Source organism: Ictalurus punctatus, chromosome 29, assembly GCF_001660625.3.
Source record: "Ictalurus punctatus breed USDA103 chromosome 29, Coco_2.0, whole genome shotgun sequence".
In the NCBI taxonomy this organism is placed as follows: Eukaryota; Metazoa; Chordata; class Actinopteri; order Siluriformes; family Ictaluridae; genus Ictalurus; species Ictalurus punctatus.
The window spans coordinates 1,979,294-1,999,133 of record NC_030444.2 but is presented as its reverse complement, the minus strand read 5'-3'; the positions used below and the strand labels follow the sequence as shown (position 1 = coordinate 1,999,133).

The 19,840-nt window shown below is 47.0% G+C and overlaps 1 protein-coding gene across 2 annotated transcripts; it reads left to right on the top strand.

Annotated features, from left to right (window-relative positions):
* The first annotated feature begins 2,546 nt into the window (after positions 1 to 2,546).
* On the top strand, positions 2,547 to 18,766 carry LOC108260703 (FERM and PDZ domain-containing protein 1). Of its 2 annotated transcripts, XM_047152422.2 has the most exons (16): positions 2,547 to 2,841; positions 6,444 to 6,548; positions 6,623 to 6,789; positions 7,116 to 7,218; positions 7,363 to 7,408; positions 7,881 to 7,985; positions 9,807 to 9,902; positions 10,276 to 10,401; positions 10,820 to 10,939; positions 11,557 to 11,693; positions 11,903 to 12,026; positions 12,180 to 12,272; positions 12,778 to 12,960; positions 13,042 to 13,186; positions 13,501 to 14,502; positions 14,668 to 18,766. In XM_047152422.2, the coding sequence occupies exons 2-16, from the start codon at positions 6,448 to 6,450 to the stop codon at positions 17,190 to 17,192; spliced, it is 5,073 nt and encodes a 1,690-aa protein (XP_047008378.1). In that variant the 5' UTR covers positions 2,547 to 2,841; positions 6,444 to 6,447; the 3' UTR covers positions 17,193 to 18,766. The 2 variants fall into 2 exon arrangements, with proteins under 2 accessions (XP_047008378.1, XP_053533532.1); XM_053677557.1 differs by lacking the exon at positions 7,881 to 7,985.
* Positions 18,767 to 19,840: the final 1,074 nt, after the last annotated feature.

Here is a 19,840-nt window from a genome sequence, read left to right as displayed (position 1 = left end):
GACTCCTAATGGGAATGTGCTAATGTTGCTTAGGGACTCGTGGATGCTCACATGCACACACTTAGCCGTACGAGTGCACTCGCACACACACTCTCGCACATCTTAATGCACAATCCGGCTAATTTGATCAATTGATTTTTTTTTTTTTTTTGTTTGGATTTTTTGTGCGGTTGTTCGGACATTCTCGAGCACGCCTTTCGACATTTTAGCTAAACATGTCCCGAAACCCGTAGCGAGACGCTGGTCGCTCTGCGTTCTATATCGTAGCTTCCTGCCGGTCAAAAGGCGTGGATTCGTCTTCTATAACAGCGGCTCTGACGTCAGTGCAGCTGCGAAACACATCTGTATATTAACACGCCTGTTCATTAAGACGTCAAGGACCCGTATGATGTTTATTTAAGGCTATTTAAAGATTTACGGAAGGAGTCTCCGGTATCAGCGCATGTTTTCCACACGGAGAGACAAGACAGAGGGGTTTGCATTTTCTAGGTAACGAGTTGTTGCTGTTTTTTCGGGGGTTTTTTTTTTTTGTCTCGTTAACTTCAAGAGAAAATGACAGCGGGGACGAGTGTTTATAGCTGCTGTAACGTGAGGGATAACGTGTTTCATGGCCGTTCCACAGCGTTAAATGTAACTATAAACGGATAAAAAGTACAACATGTCGTTCGTTAATGAAAACCTTTTTAGACGTCGTTATGAGAGGAGTAAAAGACTTCGGCACGGGGCGTTATTGGAAAGTAATCCACCTTGAGCCGGTATCTCCACTCCGTCACTGATTATTTTCCTATAACGGAATACCCCCGAGTGATTGATTTCGTACTCGTTCGACCCCCACACACTCGTGTAGTACCAGACAGCACGTCACGGCGTTGGGGGCGGAGCTTACGCTCGACCAGGGTCGGGCTCGAGTGTGTCAGCAGTGTTGGGATCCGAACTCTCACCGTTTAAATCAACAGCAGTCGGACGTAAACGGACACACCTTCTCCTTTTTTTTGTCACTCAGGAGAGTTCATTAGAGTTCATGAAAGAGTTTTCTTCTACTATACTGTTTGCACAGTTTTGTACATTACCACGTGTGTGTTAGAGAGCGAGAGAGAGAGAGAGAGAGAGGGAGAGAGAGAGAGAGAGAGCGAGAGAGAGCGAGAGAGAGAGTGGTGTACCAGCAGCATTTTCTAGATACATTATTGATGCTTTGCACTCTAGAGGTCAAATCTCTCTCTCTCTCTTTTCTCTCACAGCGCCTTTGTGGGTAAATAAACAGAAGGAAACAAAGTATGCTATATGCACACACACACACACACACACACACACTGGTGCTCTCCAACTTTCATACTTTATGAGTTAGCAGAGTTTGCACTTGTCCTGTACATGTCATGCTAAATAAGCAACAGTGTGTAAGGATAATACATCGTATCACTGGGAAATCTTTATTATTATTATTATTTATTTATTTATTTATTTTAAAAAGATGATGAAACATGTACAGTATGCGCCGTCGCCTCCCCCCGGACCGTTTCCCTTCGTCCACCCGCCGGATAACCTGCATGCTCCTCTATTTGGTTGTCTGTTAAACCTAATCCGGTGCATTTCTCAGGCGTGTAGACGGAACGGTACGCGCGGAGCCGGAAGTAGCTTCTCACGGCCGGGTTGCTGCTTTACTCGATGGACCGACTCCAGTGGGTTTCACACTTCACTCCAAATCGAAGTGCAGTCACCTTCGTCAAACGATCCGCAGAGTTATTCACAGAGTCTTCGAGAAATAAGAGATACCGAATGAAAGGGAAGACCGTCGTGGTGTCCCGGGCTGCAGGGAAGAAAGAGTGACAGGAGGCGAACGAAAGAAAAAAAACTAGAGGAAGGTGCATTCTGTGTCTCTGTCCCGGACGCATTAATAATTCAACGCTCAGGAAGGGAAATGGGCCGGAGGGACTGCACGAAGCCTGCCTGCTTTCTCTCTTTCTTACTCCTCGTTCTCTCTCGCTCTCTCTCTCTCTCTCTATCCCGTCTCTCGCCTTCATCTGTCGTCTCTGTCCGGCGTTTAAATCCGTTTCTAGACTTGACCGAGGGGCGTGACGCTTCCTACAGGTCCTGAAACAAATCCTTTCAGAGTCAGTGAATGATGACGCTAATGATTCCGTTTCGTTTTCGTCGTTTTTACCGAAAGCGGCTAGTCATCAAACGCGCCACGACGATCTCGGTGTTCGCACCGGTCGCTTTATAATCCTCTCGGGTTTAGAAGAAGATCCCGTCCGTGTGAGGGCGAGAGTATCGTCTTCGTTCCTCTTCCTGTCGCCGTGATAAACGATCTCTTCCATTCGGAAACGCTCTCCTGGTTATTGTGGCGAGTGGATGTCTCTCCCTGTCACACGCATACACGTACGCTCATACACGCAAACGCGCACGGTTTCCGTATCGATCATGCACCCAGGGGTCTTAACGGACGCTTTCGTCCCGCGCTCGAATACGTAATTAAGCCCCGGCGCCGCCGCCGCCGATGGAGATCGCTCGCAGGTGCTTATGGAACGTAACACGATCGGCGTCTGCATCTTATTCTTATTCCACAGTTCCGACACAAAATGGAGGAACGAATCACGTGCTTCCAGAAGTGAACGATCGTGAGACAGACGGGCACGCTGTGATGTAGAGGCCGAGGTAAACGAGTGAATTCCAGGGAATAATCAACGCAACATCGGACCCGCGCGATGGATGTCGGACTGAAGTAAATGCTGACGAGGTACCGATGTGAGAGCGATCCGCCCGGCTAATGGATAAAGAAGTGCACAGTGCATGGTGCGGTGTAAACAACAAGTTCTCTCTGATGGAGCTCTGACACACAAAACGGTAAGTGTGTGTGTGTGTGTGTGTTTTGCTATCACTCTACGATTCAATTTGAAATGGATTCTTTATTAAGAGATGTAGTTACACATCACGCGGCTGCGACATCCGATCGAGTCAGCCCCTCGCGAACGGCGCATCAGGTACGATTAGTCAAAGTTGTTCAAGATTACATCTCTAACAGTTTGACATTTTTAAATGATTTTTTAAATAAAAAACCCCTTGAGACCCCTCCCACTTTCCATTACATTCACGAAGCTCCGCCTCCAGGATCTACAGCGCATCCACACGAACGCGAGCAGGCCTTCCGGACCGGAAATCAGTTTTCCAAACGGGTTTTTTTCCCAGCCACTTAATACACCCGTGCTGACGTCACGGGCTTACGCCTGTTATATCCGATCATGGTTAACATTTCTGCAAACGACGAATGTCTCCCGTAATAGTCCATCGCGACATCACGGCTGGATCGGTGTGGATGATCTCGATACCTTTTTCTTTTGTCATCCTTCGTTCTTAAAGGTCTTCTGAGAGCGGTTAGAACGTTCGCCTCATGCCTCCGGGGTCGGGGGTTCGATTCGCACCGTGTTCCTGTGTGTGCGGAGTTCGCGTGTTCTCCCCGTGCTGCGGGGGTTTCGTACTCCGGTTTCCTCCCCCAGTCCAAACACATGCACGGTAGGCTGACTGGCGTGTCTAAAGTGTCCGTAGTGTATGAACGGGTGTGTGATTGTGCTCTGCGATGGATCGGCACCCCGTCCAGTGTGTACCCCGCCTTGTGCCCGATGCCTCCTGGGATAGGCTCCAGGTTCCCCCGTGACCCTGAAGAGGATAAGCGCTATAGAAGATGGATGGATTCAGCTAAACAAAAGCGTTCATTTGCGCTGTGTATGGAGATTGTGCTGTGTAGGCCTGTGATTAACGCTGCATCTGAGAACTGATTATTTTTCCTCCATCCCCACTGTGTGTGTGTGTGTGTGTGTGTGTGTGAGTCCCTGTGATCGGCTCAGGTTGTGTGACGCAGTTACTCCGTCCCGGTGTGATCCTATTACCGCAATTTACCCTTCTAAAACCCCAGGGTCGTCTGCCTGCCACTGTATCCCTGTGTGTTTCTGGATATAAGTGCCTCCCCTCTCACTGCAGTCCACTGAGGGTTTCACATGTCCTTTCATTCATGTGCCGTGTACGTTTTTGTTTTTTTTTTGCACTTACTGAAGCTAGCAGGGAAAGGTGGACACCACAGTTTAGCGTCAATGCCGCGGAGTTCTTCTCAGAGTGTAGGGGAAGACATGATCTCTCTCAGAGACTGGGATCTCTCTCAGAGCGTTTTTAAATCGAGGGGGTGGGCATAAAACGGAATTACGCCTCACTCCAGTGCCCTCTAATCGAATCGAGAACGGGCGGGAAAACGGACGAAAGAGGGAGAGAGAGAGGTGGGGGAAGAGACGCAGACAGCCAGAGATGGAGAAAGAGAGAGAGAGAGCGAGAGAGAGAGAGAGAGGTGAGGGCTGTTGCAAACGAATTACGTGTGAAGTACTGTGAAGAATCGCGTCTCCGACCGTTGCATCACAAGCCGAACTTTTCGAAGTCCATCTTATCGATCCGATGGTTTACGGATAGAGAGAGAATTTAATCCCGGTCTGCACTTAATGTTCGGTTATACAGTACATGTATGCATCTTTTAACAAGCACTAATACAAGCCTTAAGTGGACCCTGACACAGGATGTGAAATGAAAGCAGTTCTCCAGTTTAAAAAAAAAAAAGAAAAGAAAAAAATAACGACGAGTGGTTTTATCGTCAGGGCTTCTGCCCCAGATCATGTTCTCACCGTGGCGGGGGAAGAACGAGGAAAGAGAGACGTAAGCGTGTGAACAAGCGCTTCATGGAGACGACTGGGGAGAGATTTCAACTTTCATCCTAAAGTCTATCGCTTTCTACCGGACAGGGATTATGCAGAACGCTAAAAGTCCAATCTGAGCTGAAAGTCAAAAAGATATCGAAGAAAGACCGTTCTCTCGTTCTCAGCTTTGAACCGTCTCTAGGATCGAGAGCTTTCTTTAGTTTCGGAGAATCTCCATCATCGCCGTAGTCAAGAACTAATCTAGAGATCTCCTCCTGAGTCCGGTTTGCTTTGGTGTCATTATCGACGCTACCCACGTCGAGAGAGATGGATAACGGTGCTTTAAACGTTTAGCGAAACCCGAGATCACAAAACGTCCATGACGACCGGCATGAATTTCCCTCTCTCTCTCAATCTCTCAATCTCTCTCGCTCGGCACCGAGCTGTCTGGGATGTGTGCGATAACACATGATGTGCTTTTAGTGGGCCTGTATGACGTGGGATGCGATCTCTTTGGGAGCGAAAGTGATCCCAGTTGCGCTTTATCCCCATCAGGAAGCACTGCGGCGTAGTGGATGCATCGTATACGCTAGCGCACGGAGTACGAATATATCCAGCGTGAGCCGTGGAAAGGGGGCGCCCAAGAGCACACATGAAGGCATGTTTCAGTTCCATGTGGCCCTGTACGCCAACGTACTCAGTATCATTAGAATGAACAGAATCAACACTTCATTATCTTCGTAGGCTATTATTGTCAGCTAGTAATAACAAGCTAGCAACTTGATGTTAGCAAATGCAAGTGTCTTAAGAGCACCCCCTGGTGGTTCGGGAGCCTAAATGACCGCTCGTACCACTTAAAGCAAGACACGGTCCCTGCTGAGATCATTTTGTAGCGGTGGGACGATATCGGGTACATTTTATTTTACGATTCTCTGAAATCTGGATGTAGTGAAAGGCCGGCGTTGTCATGCCCAAGACAAGTTAAACGATGGACACGTAAACAGAGTTTTGAGTAACGTGATCGTTCTCTTTACCGGAGAACTGTATAGCAGCTTATACTTAATCACACGTGTTTTCTGTTAACCGCAACTTATACAGCGTATACATCCCGGGTACTACGGACGTCATGACTACGGATACTCGTTAGGTACAAACGAGATCGGATTAAAACAAAGAGCATTAAAGCATTGTTCTGTACATCCGTTTTCCATACCGCTCACCCTACACAGGGTCACGGGAGCCTGGAGTGTATCCCGGGGAGCTCGGGGTGCCAACCCATCACAGGGCACCGTAGTGTTCACACACCCGTTCACACACTACGGACAATTTGGAGAAGCCGATCAGCCTATGACGCACGTCTTTGGACTGGGGGAGGTCCACAGGAAACCGGAGGAAACCTCAGAAGCACAGGGAGAACACGCATCTCCGCGCACACAGGGCGGAGGCGGGATTCGAACCCCCAGCCTCAGAGCTTCGAGGCAAGCGCTAACGCTAACCACCAAACCCACGTGCCCCCCCCATCAGAGAACATGGAAAAGTAAAAAAAACAAACAAGGCATGCAGTTCTAAGGTATGTTTGACTAAATGCTCATTCAAGACCACTGGAATGCACCTAATGTAGGTAATAAAATTCACTAATGCAATCTAGTTGAAGTAGATTTGCTTAGACAGACATTTCCAATCTCTCATAGGCGAGATAGTGCTCCATTATACTCAGTCTGTATATGATATCATCTTTAACCTGAGTTTGTGTGTGTGTGTGTGTGTGTGTAGCTCAATGGAGGATCGGGACCGCAGCCGCTCTCCGTCACGCAGGACCAGCAAAGTAGAGCAGGTAGTAGGGCGCTGGCTTCGTCGTTCCAGAGAGTCCACGAGCAGGTACATGTGTGTGTGTGTGTGTGTGTGTGTGTGTGTGTAATTAACTCCTAACGTTTCATTCTCCGTCTCCGTAGAGAGCGCGTGTTGGACGACGACGGGCGAGGACCCGATGCCAGTCCTCAGGAACAGAGAAGCTGTCCAGTCCGAGTGACCGTTCAGATCCCACTGGACCTCGACCTCGAGTCCCACGGCTTCACTGTGTCCACACACACTCCAGCGCAGGTGGAGGAGGTCGTCGCAGGTACGCATCCTCACACACACGCACTTTTTTTCCTTCATGAAGAGTCCTCCTGAGTCATCACGGTCGTAACACGGAGCAGGGGTGGGAGCACAGGAAACCATGACGGAGGATGAAGAAAAACCCCAGGAAGAAGCCCTTGGTTTTATCGGATTATCCAAATATCCTTATCTAAAGTGGAAACATCACCGGGATTTACCTGGATCAAAAAAGACTAATACGATGATACATATGAATGACAACATGGCAGGCATTGAAATAAACATCGATTTGATAAGGATGGGAGAAGGATCTGAGTGTGTGTGTGTGTGTGTGTGTGTGTGTTGTAGGGGGTCCTGCAGACGGCAAACTCTTCCCCGGTGACCAGCTTGTGAAAATCAACAACGTCGCTGTCGATGATCTGTCTACAGAGCAAGCTGCCGACGTTATCAAGTACGTGTGGACGTGCACGTGTGTTTATATGAGTATTATAACACGTGGCATTCCGAATGGTATGAGTGGATATCCCTCTCTCTCTCTCTCTCTCTCTCTCTCTCTCTCTCTGTGTCTTTCTCACTTTCTTGTTCTTGTATACAGGGAGTGCCAGGACACCATAACAATGACAGTCCTGAGAATAGCAGTGGTGAGTGTATACACACACACACACACACACACACACACGCGCACGCGCGCACTACATCTTAAAAACAACGTGACGGAGATCTTAACGAAGACGAACGAGGGCTTTGTTCCCGTCCACACCCGTATTCTTTCCCACTTTCCCCTCCTTTCACCCGAGAGTGCACTTTTTCTTTTTTTTTTTTCTTTTTTCTTTTTTAAAAAAAAACTCCAGGAATCTCGACGGAGTGCACGTTCCGTACGATAAAAGTCGAGAACGCTTAAGAGCACGTTTTAGCGTCGAGGGAAAGATTTTAGCCGACGCTGTAACTTAAGACGTGCCTCCTCCTCCTCCTCCTCCTCCTCCTCCTCCACGCCTTACAGCAAACGTAGCTGATCGTCTGCTTTAGTCGTGGGCGTGTACTGCAGCTAGCTCCGTATTAGCGACATTAAGGGTTTTTTTTTTTTGTCTTTGTACGTGTGTGTGTTTGTATCAGGGGCCGAAGTCGTCCTTCATAACCCCAGAGAAGAGGGCTAAGCTAAAATCCAACCCGGTTAAGGTGCGCTTCGCCGAGGAAGTGGTCGTTAACGGCCACTCGCAGGTTCGATGCACGCTTCACTTAGCTATGAGTCTTTAGTGTGTATCGTGCAGACATTTCTCTGTCTGTGTGTTCACACCCGTGTAAGTGTACGTGTTTGTGAGTTAACCGGTGTACGTGTGTGTGTGTGTACGCGTGTGTGTGTGTGTGTGTGTAAGGTCTCAATAATAATAATAATAATAGAAAGTTTTATATTGTGTATTAATCTGACTATGTCATTTAAAGGTAAAAGGAGAGGTTTAAGACCGTTATATTATAAGTAGTACCTCCGGCAAAAAACATAGCACTCCGGGTGTACGTGTCAGTCGTGACGAGGTATGTATTCTATTTGAATAACGGATTAAATACAAATAGCTCTTAGTGGCGAGCTTAGACTTAGACGACTGTAAATTCAGGGATTTAAGTTAATAAATATCAGTCTACTGCACTAAACCTGGTCAGATCCGCGACCGTTGCTTTGCAGGTTAAATAACCGTAATTAAACGGACGACCCTTCGAGTGCATAATTCATACGGATACTGTTAACAGATGTGGACTAGTGGCGACGATATACCGGCGCAAAAAACATCCGTCGAGCGGCGAGTCTGAGGTTTGAAACGCCTTGTCGATGAGAGCGGGTCCAGACCGGTTCCGGGAAGTCTACAGTAACTCAGATAAGCACTCTTGACACCCGTGGTGAGCAGAAAAGCATCTCAGAAAGCACCTCAGGTCGAACCTTGAAGCGGTCGGACTAAAACGCCGCAGACTAAGACTCCGTATCAGGCTCCGCCCCTGAATAACGTCCTGAGATTATTCGTGCTGCAGCTGATGAGTAAAGCGCCGGGATCTGAGATCCGAGAGTCAGCAAAAACAAATTCATTCTGGATATGAATCGTCTCACACTGATAGCCTCGGGAAACCACATCCCCTTTCTCATCCTCTTCTCCCGTGGCCCTCGTGCATTAGTGTTTCCGGCGTGTGTTTCTCTTCTTACGCTCTCATGTCGAGCTGTATTTCTTTTCGTCCGCATGTCATGATCACTGCCTGAATGGTTTACAGTATTACGCTCGTAGGATGTGCTGATATGTGTCCAACGTAACCTTAAGTGACCTCAAACGTCCTTTTTTTTTATATCGTTCCTTCCAAATGGGACAGACTTTAGGTTGTATACTCAGGGCAGCGTTTTCCCGACCGGGCAGAGACGACACTTTAATAACAAAATCGTCGGAGGTTTTTGAACGTCGGCACGTAATAACGTCTGTTTGGAGACGGTCTTCATGACCCAGAGGTACAGTAGGAGTAAAAGTGACTCGGTGAGCATCCGTACAGGATAAAAACAAAAATCACGCAGCATTTTAGACCGGCCTCTTCAATAATTCACGAGCGAATTGATCGATTATTCAATGAATCGTTTATTTAAGGCGGCCTGCACGCGTTCACGCGACATGTAGTGGAGATTCGTCTCCGGTTTGGGACGGAGCACCTTAACTAAACTGAGTAGATCTCGTTTACTCTTTAAGGCTCTGTTCCTTAAGCTCACTTTATTCGGATTCGGTTTTAAGGATACACGGGAGTTTAACCGTCGCAGACGTTTTTCATCGGGATGCAAAAACGTTACCGTAGAAAATCCGGACACACATTTTAGGAGCGCACGGGTAAGGATTCCTGCTCAAGGTGGCTGGAATTTGAACCAGAACCCACATGCGTCAGGTTACTAAACACAGAACCTTGACTTCAGAGCTACCAAAGAAAACAAATAAAAACCCCAAGCAGATCTTTGGATAGATGTTTGCTTTTGCTTTTCTGAACATCGATGTATTTATTTGTTTTTCTTTTGGCCTCCAGGGTAACTCTCTGCTCTTCCTGCCCAACGTCCTGAAGGTCTATTTAGAGAACGGACAAACCAAAGCCTTCAAATTCGAGCCCAAGACCACCGTTAAGGTACGGACATTTTGAAACCGAACTGAATCATTACGATGAAAAAGCGCAGAATGGTTTGAGATTCACCCCCAGCTCCAAACCCAAGCACCCCCCCCCAACCCCCCGCCCCCGGGCACTTAAAACTCGATTAAAAGGGCTATAAAGCTCAAACTGTATTACTCTTCCTGTTCCATCAACAGAACAATGTAATCGACTTAACGTTATTTGATATTTCGCATTGTTGAGCTGAAGCATAATTACAGCATCAAAACAAAACGATTAGCAAATAGTGATTATACCGTCGATACCATCAACGTCCTCGCAGCGTCTTTTTACTCTGTGTGTGTGTGTTAATGTGTGTTAATGTGTATTATGCTGGTCTCTCATCCACTAGGACATTGTGATGACCCTGAAAGAGAAGCTATCGATATCCCGCATCGAGCACTTCTCTCTGGTGCTCGAGCAACAGTACAGCATCGCCAAACTCTTTCTGCTGCACGAGGACGAGCCGATTCAAGAAGTAAAACGCACACACACACACAACCGGATCGTATCGAGCGTGTCCACTTCTGTCTGGTCTGGGTTTAGATCTTCTCATGAGTCACCGCAGATCTGAGCTAGCGCTCAGACGAAACTTGGACGCACACAGAGCAGTAGATCGGAGATCTTGTGCAACTCGTGAAAAGAAGGAGAACACACTACACACTCGTTTATGTGGCTAAGTTCAGGAAGAACGCCGTTACTAGGCGACTAATAAATATAGCTGCTGTGTATAAGCTAGCTGATAACCGTAGTTTGGCGTTCAGCTAGGTGAGTCTTCGGTACGGACTATGTGATTCACAAACCTGTCAGTAAAATTACACTGCAACTGTAACTGCGCTAAGCATCAACACCGCTAAGCTAACCTTCCACTGATTAGTGTGTGTGTGTGTGTGTAGGTGGTCCAGAAGAGAGAGCCTCATGACTACAGGTGTCTGTTTCGTGTCTGCTTCATGCCCAAATATCCACAAGAGCTGCTGGAGGAGGACCCCGTAGCCTTCGAGTATCTCTACTTACAGGTGCGTTTGATAGGAATTCGGATCGCGGGGCCTTCGAAATATTCGAAACGTACCGTATTCGCGGTCCGATTTTTGGATCGTTTTCTCCTAGCGTCGTTTGAGGGAAGTCAAAGCGGAAGTCCTCATAAGTAATAAGTGCGCGCGGTTTCGTTGTTATCTTTTCCGAGGAAATGTTTTTGTTTGCTTTTTTGTTTCGTTTTTCTGCAACGAGACCCGAGATCTTCGGCAACGAGAGCTTCAGAGCTGCGATCCGTTTTTTTTTTTTACATCCTTTTTTTGAACCACGAAACCGTTCTCTGATCCAGACGTCCGGTCTGACGTCATATCACTTCCTGTTTCGCGTTTATAACCGGAGTTAAAGGAGTTGAGATTCTCGACTACAGACTCTCCGAACTCTTCGAGCAGCTTCGAACGGAAGGATTCACCTTCCGGATCAGTGTCTAGCCACGGTAAAGGGACGCTCATATGTATTAATAAGGATAATATGGATGTACGTCCCATGTAGGAAAAGTGTAGAAATGATACGGCGTCAAAACTTTATTTATTTATTTATTTATTTAAATGCCCCGACAGTCACTTTCTTTTCCTATGTGTGTTCCACATACGTGTGTATACAGAGCGTGAGCGATGTCCTTCAGGAGAGGTTTGCTGTGGAGATGAAGTGTAACACAGCGATCAGACTGGCAGCTCTACACATACAGGAGAGACTCGCCAGCACCGGCCAGTCTCCTAAAACACCGCTAAAGACCGTCGTGTAAGTCTCCCGGTCCTACAGGCGCTTTCTCCAGCGGCACACGTTTATCACGGACAAGAGTCGCTGCTGTAGAACACTTTCATCTTGTTTTACAATGCTTGTACAAGTGCGTTTTAAGCACTAATCATAATCTAGTATATTAATAATCATATTCTGTATTGTGTGTGTGTGTGTGTGTGTGTGTGGGGGCGGGGGTTTGGTGCCCACAGGAAGGACTGGGGTATCGAAAGCTTTGTCTCCAGCACCCTGCTGAAGAACATGAGAGAGAAGGACTTGAGAAAAGCCATCAGTTTACACATGAAGAAGATCCTTTTACAGGAACACAAGCATAAGGTGTGTGTGTGTGTGTGTGTGTGTGTGTGTGTATGTGTGTGTGTGTGTTTTAGAATGCTAAAATGTATTGAATGTGAATTTATGTTCCTTTTTTTTCCTCAGTGTATAGTATACGTGTGTGTGTGTGTGTGTGTGTGTGTGTGTGTGTTTTAGGCGATGACAGTAAACCAGGCCAGACTACACTACCTGAGCGAGATGTCTGAACTCAAGTCTTACGGGGGAAAATCCTTTAGCGCCACCCTGATGGTAAGAACTCAAGACGCACGCAGCAAATCCTTCGGAAATTTCAAACCGTAAAGGTCCACGAAGACGACCAAAAATACAGGAATTAGATATAAAAATGTGTAAAGAAGTAGGGACTCTAGCGAGAGATTTTACAAACCACGCGGGAATACTAGCGCGTATAAGGAAGTGCATAATAAAGAGGAGAAGCAGGTTAAAGCGGAAGTAGCATAGCGAGTGTGACGCTCGTGATGCTAACTCGATTCGCGGAATGAAATAACTCAAATTTAGACTATTCGAACCATGTGTTCGATTCTGTGTCGGGTTTTCTAAACCCAGGGGGGGGAGAAAGAAAAACGGACTTATACCGGATAGGAGGAAATGTAAAGGATAGACCGAGACGACACGGGAAAACCTTGAGAGGAACCGGGTTCAAAAAAAGAACCTCTTCTGGGTGACCACGTTTAGTGTCGTTAGTGTCTCACACACACACACACACACACACACACTCCTTTCTCCATCTTTGCAGCTGCAAGACAGGGAGTCTACGGTGAGCCTGTTGGTGGGGGCACAGTACGGGGTGAGTCAGGTGATCAATCACAAGCTGAGCATCATGACCACACTGACGGACTTCAGCAGCATCACCAGGGTGGAGCTCGTAACGGAGTCGGAACGCGTCAGCCTGGTCAAGATCTACATGCAGGATATAAAGGTATGTACTGTCGGCGCATACGTATAAAGGTATCAAATGGGACGTACTATACATCCTCATCGCTCGTTCTCTCCTCTACAGCCCATAACCTTGCTGTTGGAGTCCGTGCCTGCTAAGGATTTGTCGTGCCTGGTAGCTGGTTACTGCAAAGTATTCATAGATCCTCAAATCTGCGTGTTCCCCTGGACAGCCGAGTCAAAGGGCCACCGTATATCTGCAGAAGAAGGTAGGAAGGCGTACTCGTACTCGTATAGTCCAAGCTACAATGATTTAGTCGTCATTTAGACTTTCGAGTTCATGTCATGTGCTTCAGTTTTAGTTCTGTCATCCCTCCCTGCCCTGTCCTTGGTGTGTTAGCTGGTTTGTGTCTCACCTGGATCAGTTTGGTTACTGGCACATGACATGAACTCAAAGCTGAACAGATGAGAGAACCGGGAAGCCCTGTATATCTTTATTATATATCGAAGTCGTACTTATTGTAACACTCTGTACTGATGATAAGTACCAGTAATACGGTGTGGATACATGTTTACCGTGTAGGTTATGTATCAAGATGCTGCAGTGACTCCGAAGACTCCGAAGTGGATGCTCTGCTTGTTCATGCTTGTTCAAGTCCTACCCAGGCTGACGCAAACATCACTTCGGTCGCAGGACAGGAGGAAGAAAAGACCAACGCAGAAGAAGAGGAGGATGCGGAAGACAAGAGTGAAAAAGAAAGCGTGGAGAACGGTGCTGGAGAAACAAAGAAAGTAAGACTAGAGGATCAGGCTGATTCCGTGCATGCCGTTGAAGGAGAGGCAGTAGGACCCGATGCGGAAAACCACACGTTGGAAACCGAGGAGGAGGAGCCACCATGCGTCATCATTGTGGAGGACCCACCATCAGAAGCATCGGATTCATTTCAGACAGACTCGCGCTTCGTAACCAGCATGTCCAGCGACTCCATGGACGCTTTAGAGGAGGACGACTTTTTGACCTACTTCTCCACTAACAGCGTCAGCCAGCTGAGCGTTAGAGACCATTACCTCCATGTCGATACTCGTACACCGTGTCCGAGTCAGCCGGATTGCCAAGACGGCGATTTCAACGAAGAACCATGTTCCATCGATTTCCCCGACGACGAATTCTTATGTCTTGCCGCCCTGTCTAACATCGCAGAATGTCTACCCAGTCCCACCGAGGCCAGTGAGGACGAATATTCGGAACAGGGAGACGACGATGAACAAGAAGCACCAGAGGACGTCTTCGAAAGCGCCGAGCCTGCTCGTGGAGAAGCTGTGTTCACGTTCAACCAGGGCGATGTACGATGTTACTACAACATCTGCTCGAATGTAACGCCCGATAGCGGTCACGTCCATGCAAGAACAGCTTCTGCTCACCACACTCGTGAAGAAAACAAAGCAGAGGCGGAGAGGGAGTCCGAGCCGGTGCCCATCCTTCTGCCTCCCCCAGGTTTTGGGGACAGTAGCTCAGACGATGAGTTCTTTGACGCCCAGGAGAAATTCATTCCTGAGGAACCTTTGTCAGCACCAATGCCTAAAGGTTTGTTCCCATTATGTACTCTCATAAACATGCATTCGTTTGTGATTCTTACGTGGTGAGGGACAAAATCTGGAGTTTAGATTGTTTGCTTTTACGTCTTTATGTCTTTAAAGACGCAAAAAAAAAAAAATCTTACGTGTTTATTCATACCTCTCACTTTTCCAGGACGTTCTAGAGATTCGAGCGTCACGAAGCGTACTCTGAGCCTAAGCCACATCGGCACCGGTGCCGGCGAACGAAAGAAGCGAGAAGGAGAGAGTAAAAACAGAGAGAGAAAAGATCAAGAAAAACTAAAGACGGAGACGAAAAACGAGGTTCCCAGGTTCCGCAAGAGAAGCAGAAAGCGCCGTTCCTTCATGGAAACCGAGTACACGTCTTTAGTATCGTTTCCTGAAAAAGAACGAACGAAAACGTACAACCGAATCCCAAATCATTGGTTGGGACGTAGGCATCTCAGTGAAAGCCACCTCGGTGGACCGTCAAATCGAAGCTCCTGCCCCACGGTCTCATCTCTAACAAATGCTGAGGGCGAGCCAGCAGAAATGGAATCGAAACCCATCACCCAGTCCAACCCGAGTCACCATCTCCTGCACGGTAACAAAATCAGCAAGGCAAGTCAGCGGAAACAGCAGGTTATACTGATGGAACCAGATTCCATGGAGTTTAAGTCTGTCACCGAAATCATGTCTACTGCCTCGCCTTCTATTGTCGCAGTACGCACTTCTACAGAGCCTAAAGTAAAATCCAACGTCACGAGCAGAGCTGATGGACTTGAAGAAGAAAGTGCAGTTGAAAGGTTGCTTGACGGTCACTTGTTTTTTGGCACTCCTAGCAGTGACGATGCTTTACCTGTGAAAATAAACGACCAAGAATCCCTGATAGAAGGTCCATTTCAGGAACCCTTGCTGAGGAAAAAGAGCTGTTCACTTCCACGATTAGACCAAACACCTGCATCTAGCTCGCTTTCTTTGAAAGTCCCAACCATATCCTTCACCCAGAACCCTGGCATGGACAGACTTGATGTAGACAGTCTGGAAATGGGCACTCAGAAATGTTCAGTAGGGCCAACAGAGAGAACAAGAAGAAGTCAGAGCATGTCTGCAGTATCTGAGAGCAGCGGTCTCTTTTGTTTAACGAGGCACCTCTGTCCTCAGACGGAACCTGTAGTCCGCACAGCAGAACCACATTCTGGTGACACAGACAGTTCTGGCGACCCGTTCACCCAAGAACCATCCTCCACTGTATCCCCTGGGCCGCAGTGTTCTTCACGCATCCTTGGTCGCCTCTCTACTTCAGCAATGCGGGGAAAGACCCAGGACTTGCCCCTGTACATGTCTCGTTCCCAGGAAGCGCTAACCAGTGACAGTAGTCTTGTAGATGACGCCAAACAAGCAAGGAGATTTTCTGAAAATATGACCACAACTCAGGTAAAGTCTGAAGAGCTCACGGAGGTGGTTGAAGAGTTTGGGGAAGTAGATCGCAATAATTCTTACGTGGAAAGAGAACAGAAAAGTGAACCCGAAGAACTCTCTTGGACTCTGAAGTCACCTTCGGGCCTGAAATCGGTTGACCCTGTCAAAATCGGCCCTTCGTCTCTTGTGGTTACGACGCAGAAACCTAATGGACCGTGGGGTGTGGTGACGTCACAAGAGATCAGCAGATTACAAGCAGGAAGCAGCCGTCGTGTGGGTGCACACTCACAACCTCTCACACATTACGAATCCAATCCCACCAACACCCAGCCACAGGCTCTGCCTGGCCCAAATCTACACGCAAAGCCCGACCTTACTTGCAGCTCAGTGCTTGCCTCAGTGTGTGAGACAGTAATCGAGAGTGCTGAAACACCGATGGAGGTTTGCGGCTGCCAATCAGCATACACCAAATGCTTCAGCAGCGTCTTGGACAATGGGAGTTTTGATGACGAACTGACTGTCTATGAGTTCTCCTGCAGGACACAGCAAAGCATGCGTGACCGAGTAGTGGCGGTGACATCTATCCCTTCATCCCTTTCTGGTTCCTCTTCCTCTTTTTCACCATCCTCACCCCTTCCAGCTTTCTCTCGTGTGGTCCTGCCGCCGTCCTCGTCCGCAGAACTCGGCCCTCTTCTGTCGCCCCTGGACTGCTTCCTCTCTGATCCTCATGGAGACGCTATCACCGCCTTACTGGCCCAACATTACCCCTTACCACCGACAGGCTTCCTGGCTCTGCAGAGAGATGTTGACACACTATTAGCAGTCCTGGATGGTGCCACGAAGGAACAAGATTGCATCCAAGAGCATCCCAGAGACACTTGCGCAGACCACTTTTCTGAAAACAAGCGCAGGCTGCATGTGGAGGCGCGAGGGTTTCTGGCTGGCTGTCAGCAGGTAGTGAAGGCCGGGCAGACCCCAGCGGAGACGCTGCAAGCTCTAGCGGACAGTTTTCACTCACTGGTGCAGCTGACGGCCGTGTGCCTGAGTTTCTCTAGCTGCCAGAGGTGCCAGGAGCGCCACTCTCAGACCTTGTCGGGACTTGCAGACGTTGCGCAGACCTATCAGGAGTTTGCACGGGCGGCAGAGCGCTTGGGCATGGCCGCGGAAAGGAGGACATGCCATGAACTCAGTATTAAACTCCTGGCCCGCCAGTGTACCGCGCTAACAACCTCAGTCTTCTGCCTAACACAGCTATTCCGTACCCTCACGGCCCTTTGACCTTCGAACGATAACGTCTTGCAGACGTCTGACTCGGCCAAATATGAGCTACGTAAGGCAATTATGATATAAATATGTAAAAGCCTAACTATAGCAACCTAACTATTGTGTCCAAAGATGCTGACCTTTTATCGATGAGCACACACACACACACACACACACACACAACACAAAATCAGGGTGACACTGCTTACGAATGGACTCACACACACACCGACAATCACTTGATTAAAATCGGCATGTGGTATTGTTACTTCGTCAGTGTTTTTAGTTTGATTGTATGAAATTATTTTCTTATTCCAGATCTATGTACTTTAGTAGGTTTCTTGAATTCATTATTGGCAATTTTGGTTTTTTGGGGTTTTTTTTTTTTTTGCACAGTGTAGCAGTTACGCACAAGAGCAGGACCTAACCTCGCCCTTTTCTTCTTTCCTCGTCCTCCTTTATCTTTTTGTCTTTCTGTTTCACGCATATGCACGCTTGCCTCTAAATCAAACTTTATAAAAACTCACCAGAGCAGAACGAACAAAGGCTCAGTGTTTAGCAGACACTAACGGTGATCTGTTAATGACCAGGAACTAAATGTTCTATATTTTGAGCAGGCATACCAAAGGATACGAATAACTAAGTTGTACTTGTTGTTGTTTTTTTTTAGGTTTTTTTTGTAGATGGAATACGACCCGTTTTCATTATTTGAGTTTCCATAAGCTGTATTATAACCATTTTATTTATTTATTTTTTTACTATAGGCATTATTCATTAAACTTTATTTATACGGGTAGATCGTTTCACAAAGTCCGATCAGATCCACAGAGATGAGTTCTTGCTTGGTGTTTGGCGTCTAGCATCTGAAATTTATTTGCGCTTAATTTTAGTCACTTTAGTACTGTAAAGGAAACTCTCTTCTAAAGACCCGAATCCCAATTTTGGAACGACTTATAACGGGAGCAGGCGATTTAGCTTTAACGGTCACCGAAATACCAGATCAGGATTGTGATAATACTTTTTCATTCAGGTGTGTGGACTAACCTGGAAGCTGCTGTGCACTGTCCTTTATTAGGCATGCTTCATACCATACACATACTGTACTTTACCATTTACTGTACAACACGGACTGGATGAATGCATGCAGAAGCCAAAGCACGACCTGATCCAGAGAGCGTCCGTGGCTCAGTCGCCGACCAGTCAAATGAGGGAACGGACGAACGTATGACTGTCTACATGATGAAATGCAATCTCTTGCTTTGTAATGCAGTATTCGCTATTAAAAAAGAGACTCGAAACGACTCGTGTTTAAGTGTCTCGCGTCTAGCAGTGTTTCGTTTCGTTTCGTCGTTACGTTATGTGATCTCATACAGCAGTCCCTCCAGGATTTCACGATTTTTGCCATGGCAGAAACGAACGGCCAAAACTCAGAGCGATATTCGGTGGAGCTTTCAATTTTTCAAAATGACAGCAGATGTTACTGACAAACATCACTGCGAAAGCCCGATTTCGTGCAATTGCAATTTCACCAATTGAAGTAATTTTCCACACACGCACACATAAAAAAAACAAAAAAACAACAACTCCACAACAAAATCAAGCCCTTTTAACCGCAACATTCACAAAAAAGGCGAAATCCTGTACGGACTGATATACAGTGTTCATATGCATGTGATAATTACATTATACCTTTTGTTTTTTTTTACACAAGAGAACATTGGGGGCACAGAAATTTGCATATATTTAAAATGATTACAGAATGTCATACAAGAATTTACAGGCTTGTATGTGTCATACGTCTTTTTTTTTTTTTTTTTTTGCTTGGATATATATCCAATAGTTTCCCAAAGAAGTATTTCTCAGTTTGTATGCACTAGCTAGTTCTAGCTAGTCTGCCATCACTCAACAGCTACCATTTATACAAAGCCAGCTACTGCATTGGTTTATGTAAATTGCTGTTCAGTCCATGTTGCAGGGCAGCTGAACATGCTTAGAGGAGAGTACTAACAGGTGTTTTCCTAGACGGTCAGTTGTGCTCTTCTGGCTTTTACTGTCACGGATGGTAATGGTATGACCAACTAGAGATCTCTTGGCCGTAGGACTTTGTTTTGACTGTTGTATCACTTGAGAACCCCTTTAACTTCATCATGAAACAAAAATGATCTAACCGGAGAACCTTTCCTATGGTTGATATCCTCGTTGTCCATCTAGCACATACAGCTGAGAACCTGGATGGGATTCTGGACGACCAGCGCCAACTAAAGTCTGCAACCGCTTACCTTGCCTTGTCTATGGTAAGAGTTCACTGGCTCTAATTCGATTGGTCTGTTTCTCCATACCCTCTGCAAAGCTCTAAAGACCAACCTCTTCCAACACTATATATCTCAGCACTGACATTTATTAGTAACTTTGATTAGTTTCCAGACTGGTCCACTCTGGCGCTTGTGTGAACTAGCACAGATTTACAGGTACAAGTGTTTGAATCGTCACACCTTTATCTGTTTGCACATTGTCCAGTCTAGATGGGAAATTCCAGTTTAGATTGCCGTGGTAGCGCGTAAAACTTCCTCTTACCGTTCTTAAGCAAGAGCTTTCTTTCCTAGATTGGGTAAAAGTTTCTGCAACATTTGAGATGTTGTTATCTTCCCCGTCTTTCACGAATC

What these genes read in the sequence shown, in the direction of transcription:
- LOC108260703 (XM_047152422.2), top strand. Translation starts at nt 6,448, where the DNA reads ATGGAGGATCGGGACCGCAGCCGCTCTCCGTCACGCAGGACCAGCAAA. An exon ending in AGCCCAAGACCACCGTTAAG is followed by an intron (nt 9,903 to 10,275) that starts GTACGGACATTT and finishes CTCATCCACTAG; the next exon opens with GACATTGTGATGACCCTGAA. An exon ending in TACAGGAACACAAGCATAAG is followed by an intron (nt 12,027 to 12,179) that starts GTGTGTGTGTGT and finishes TGTGTGTTTTAG; the next exon opens with GCGATGACAGTAAACCAGGC.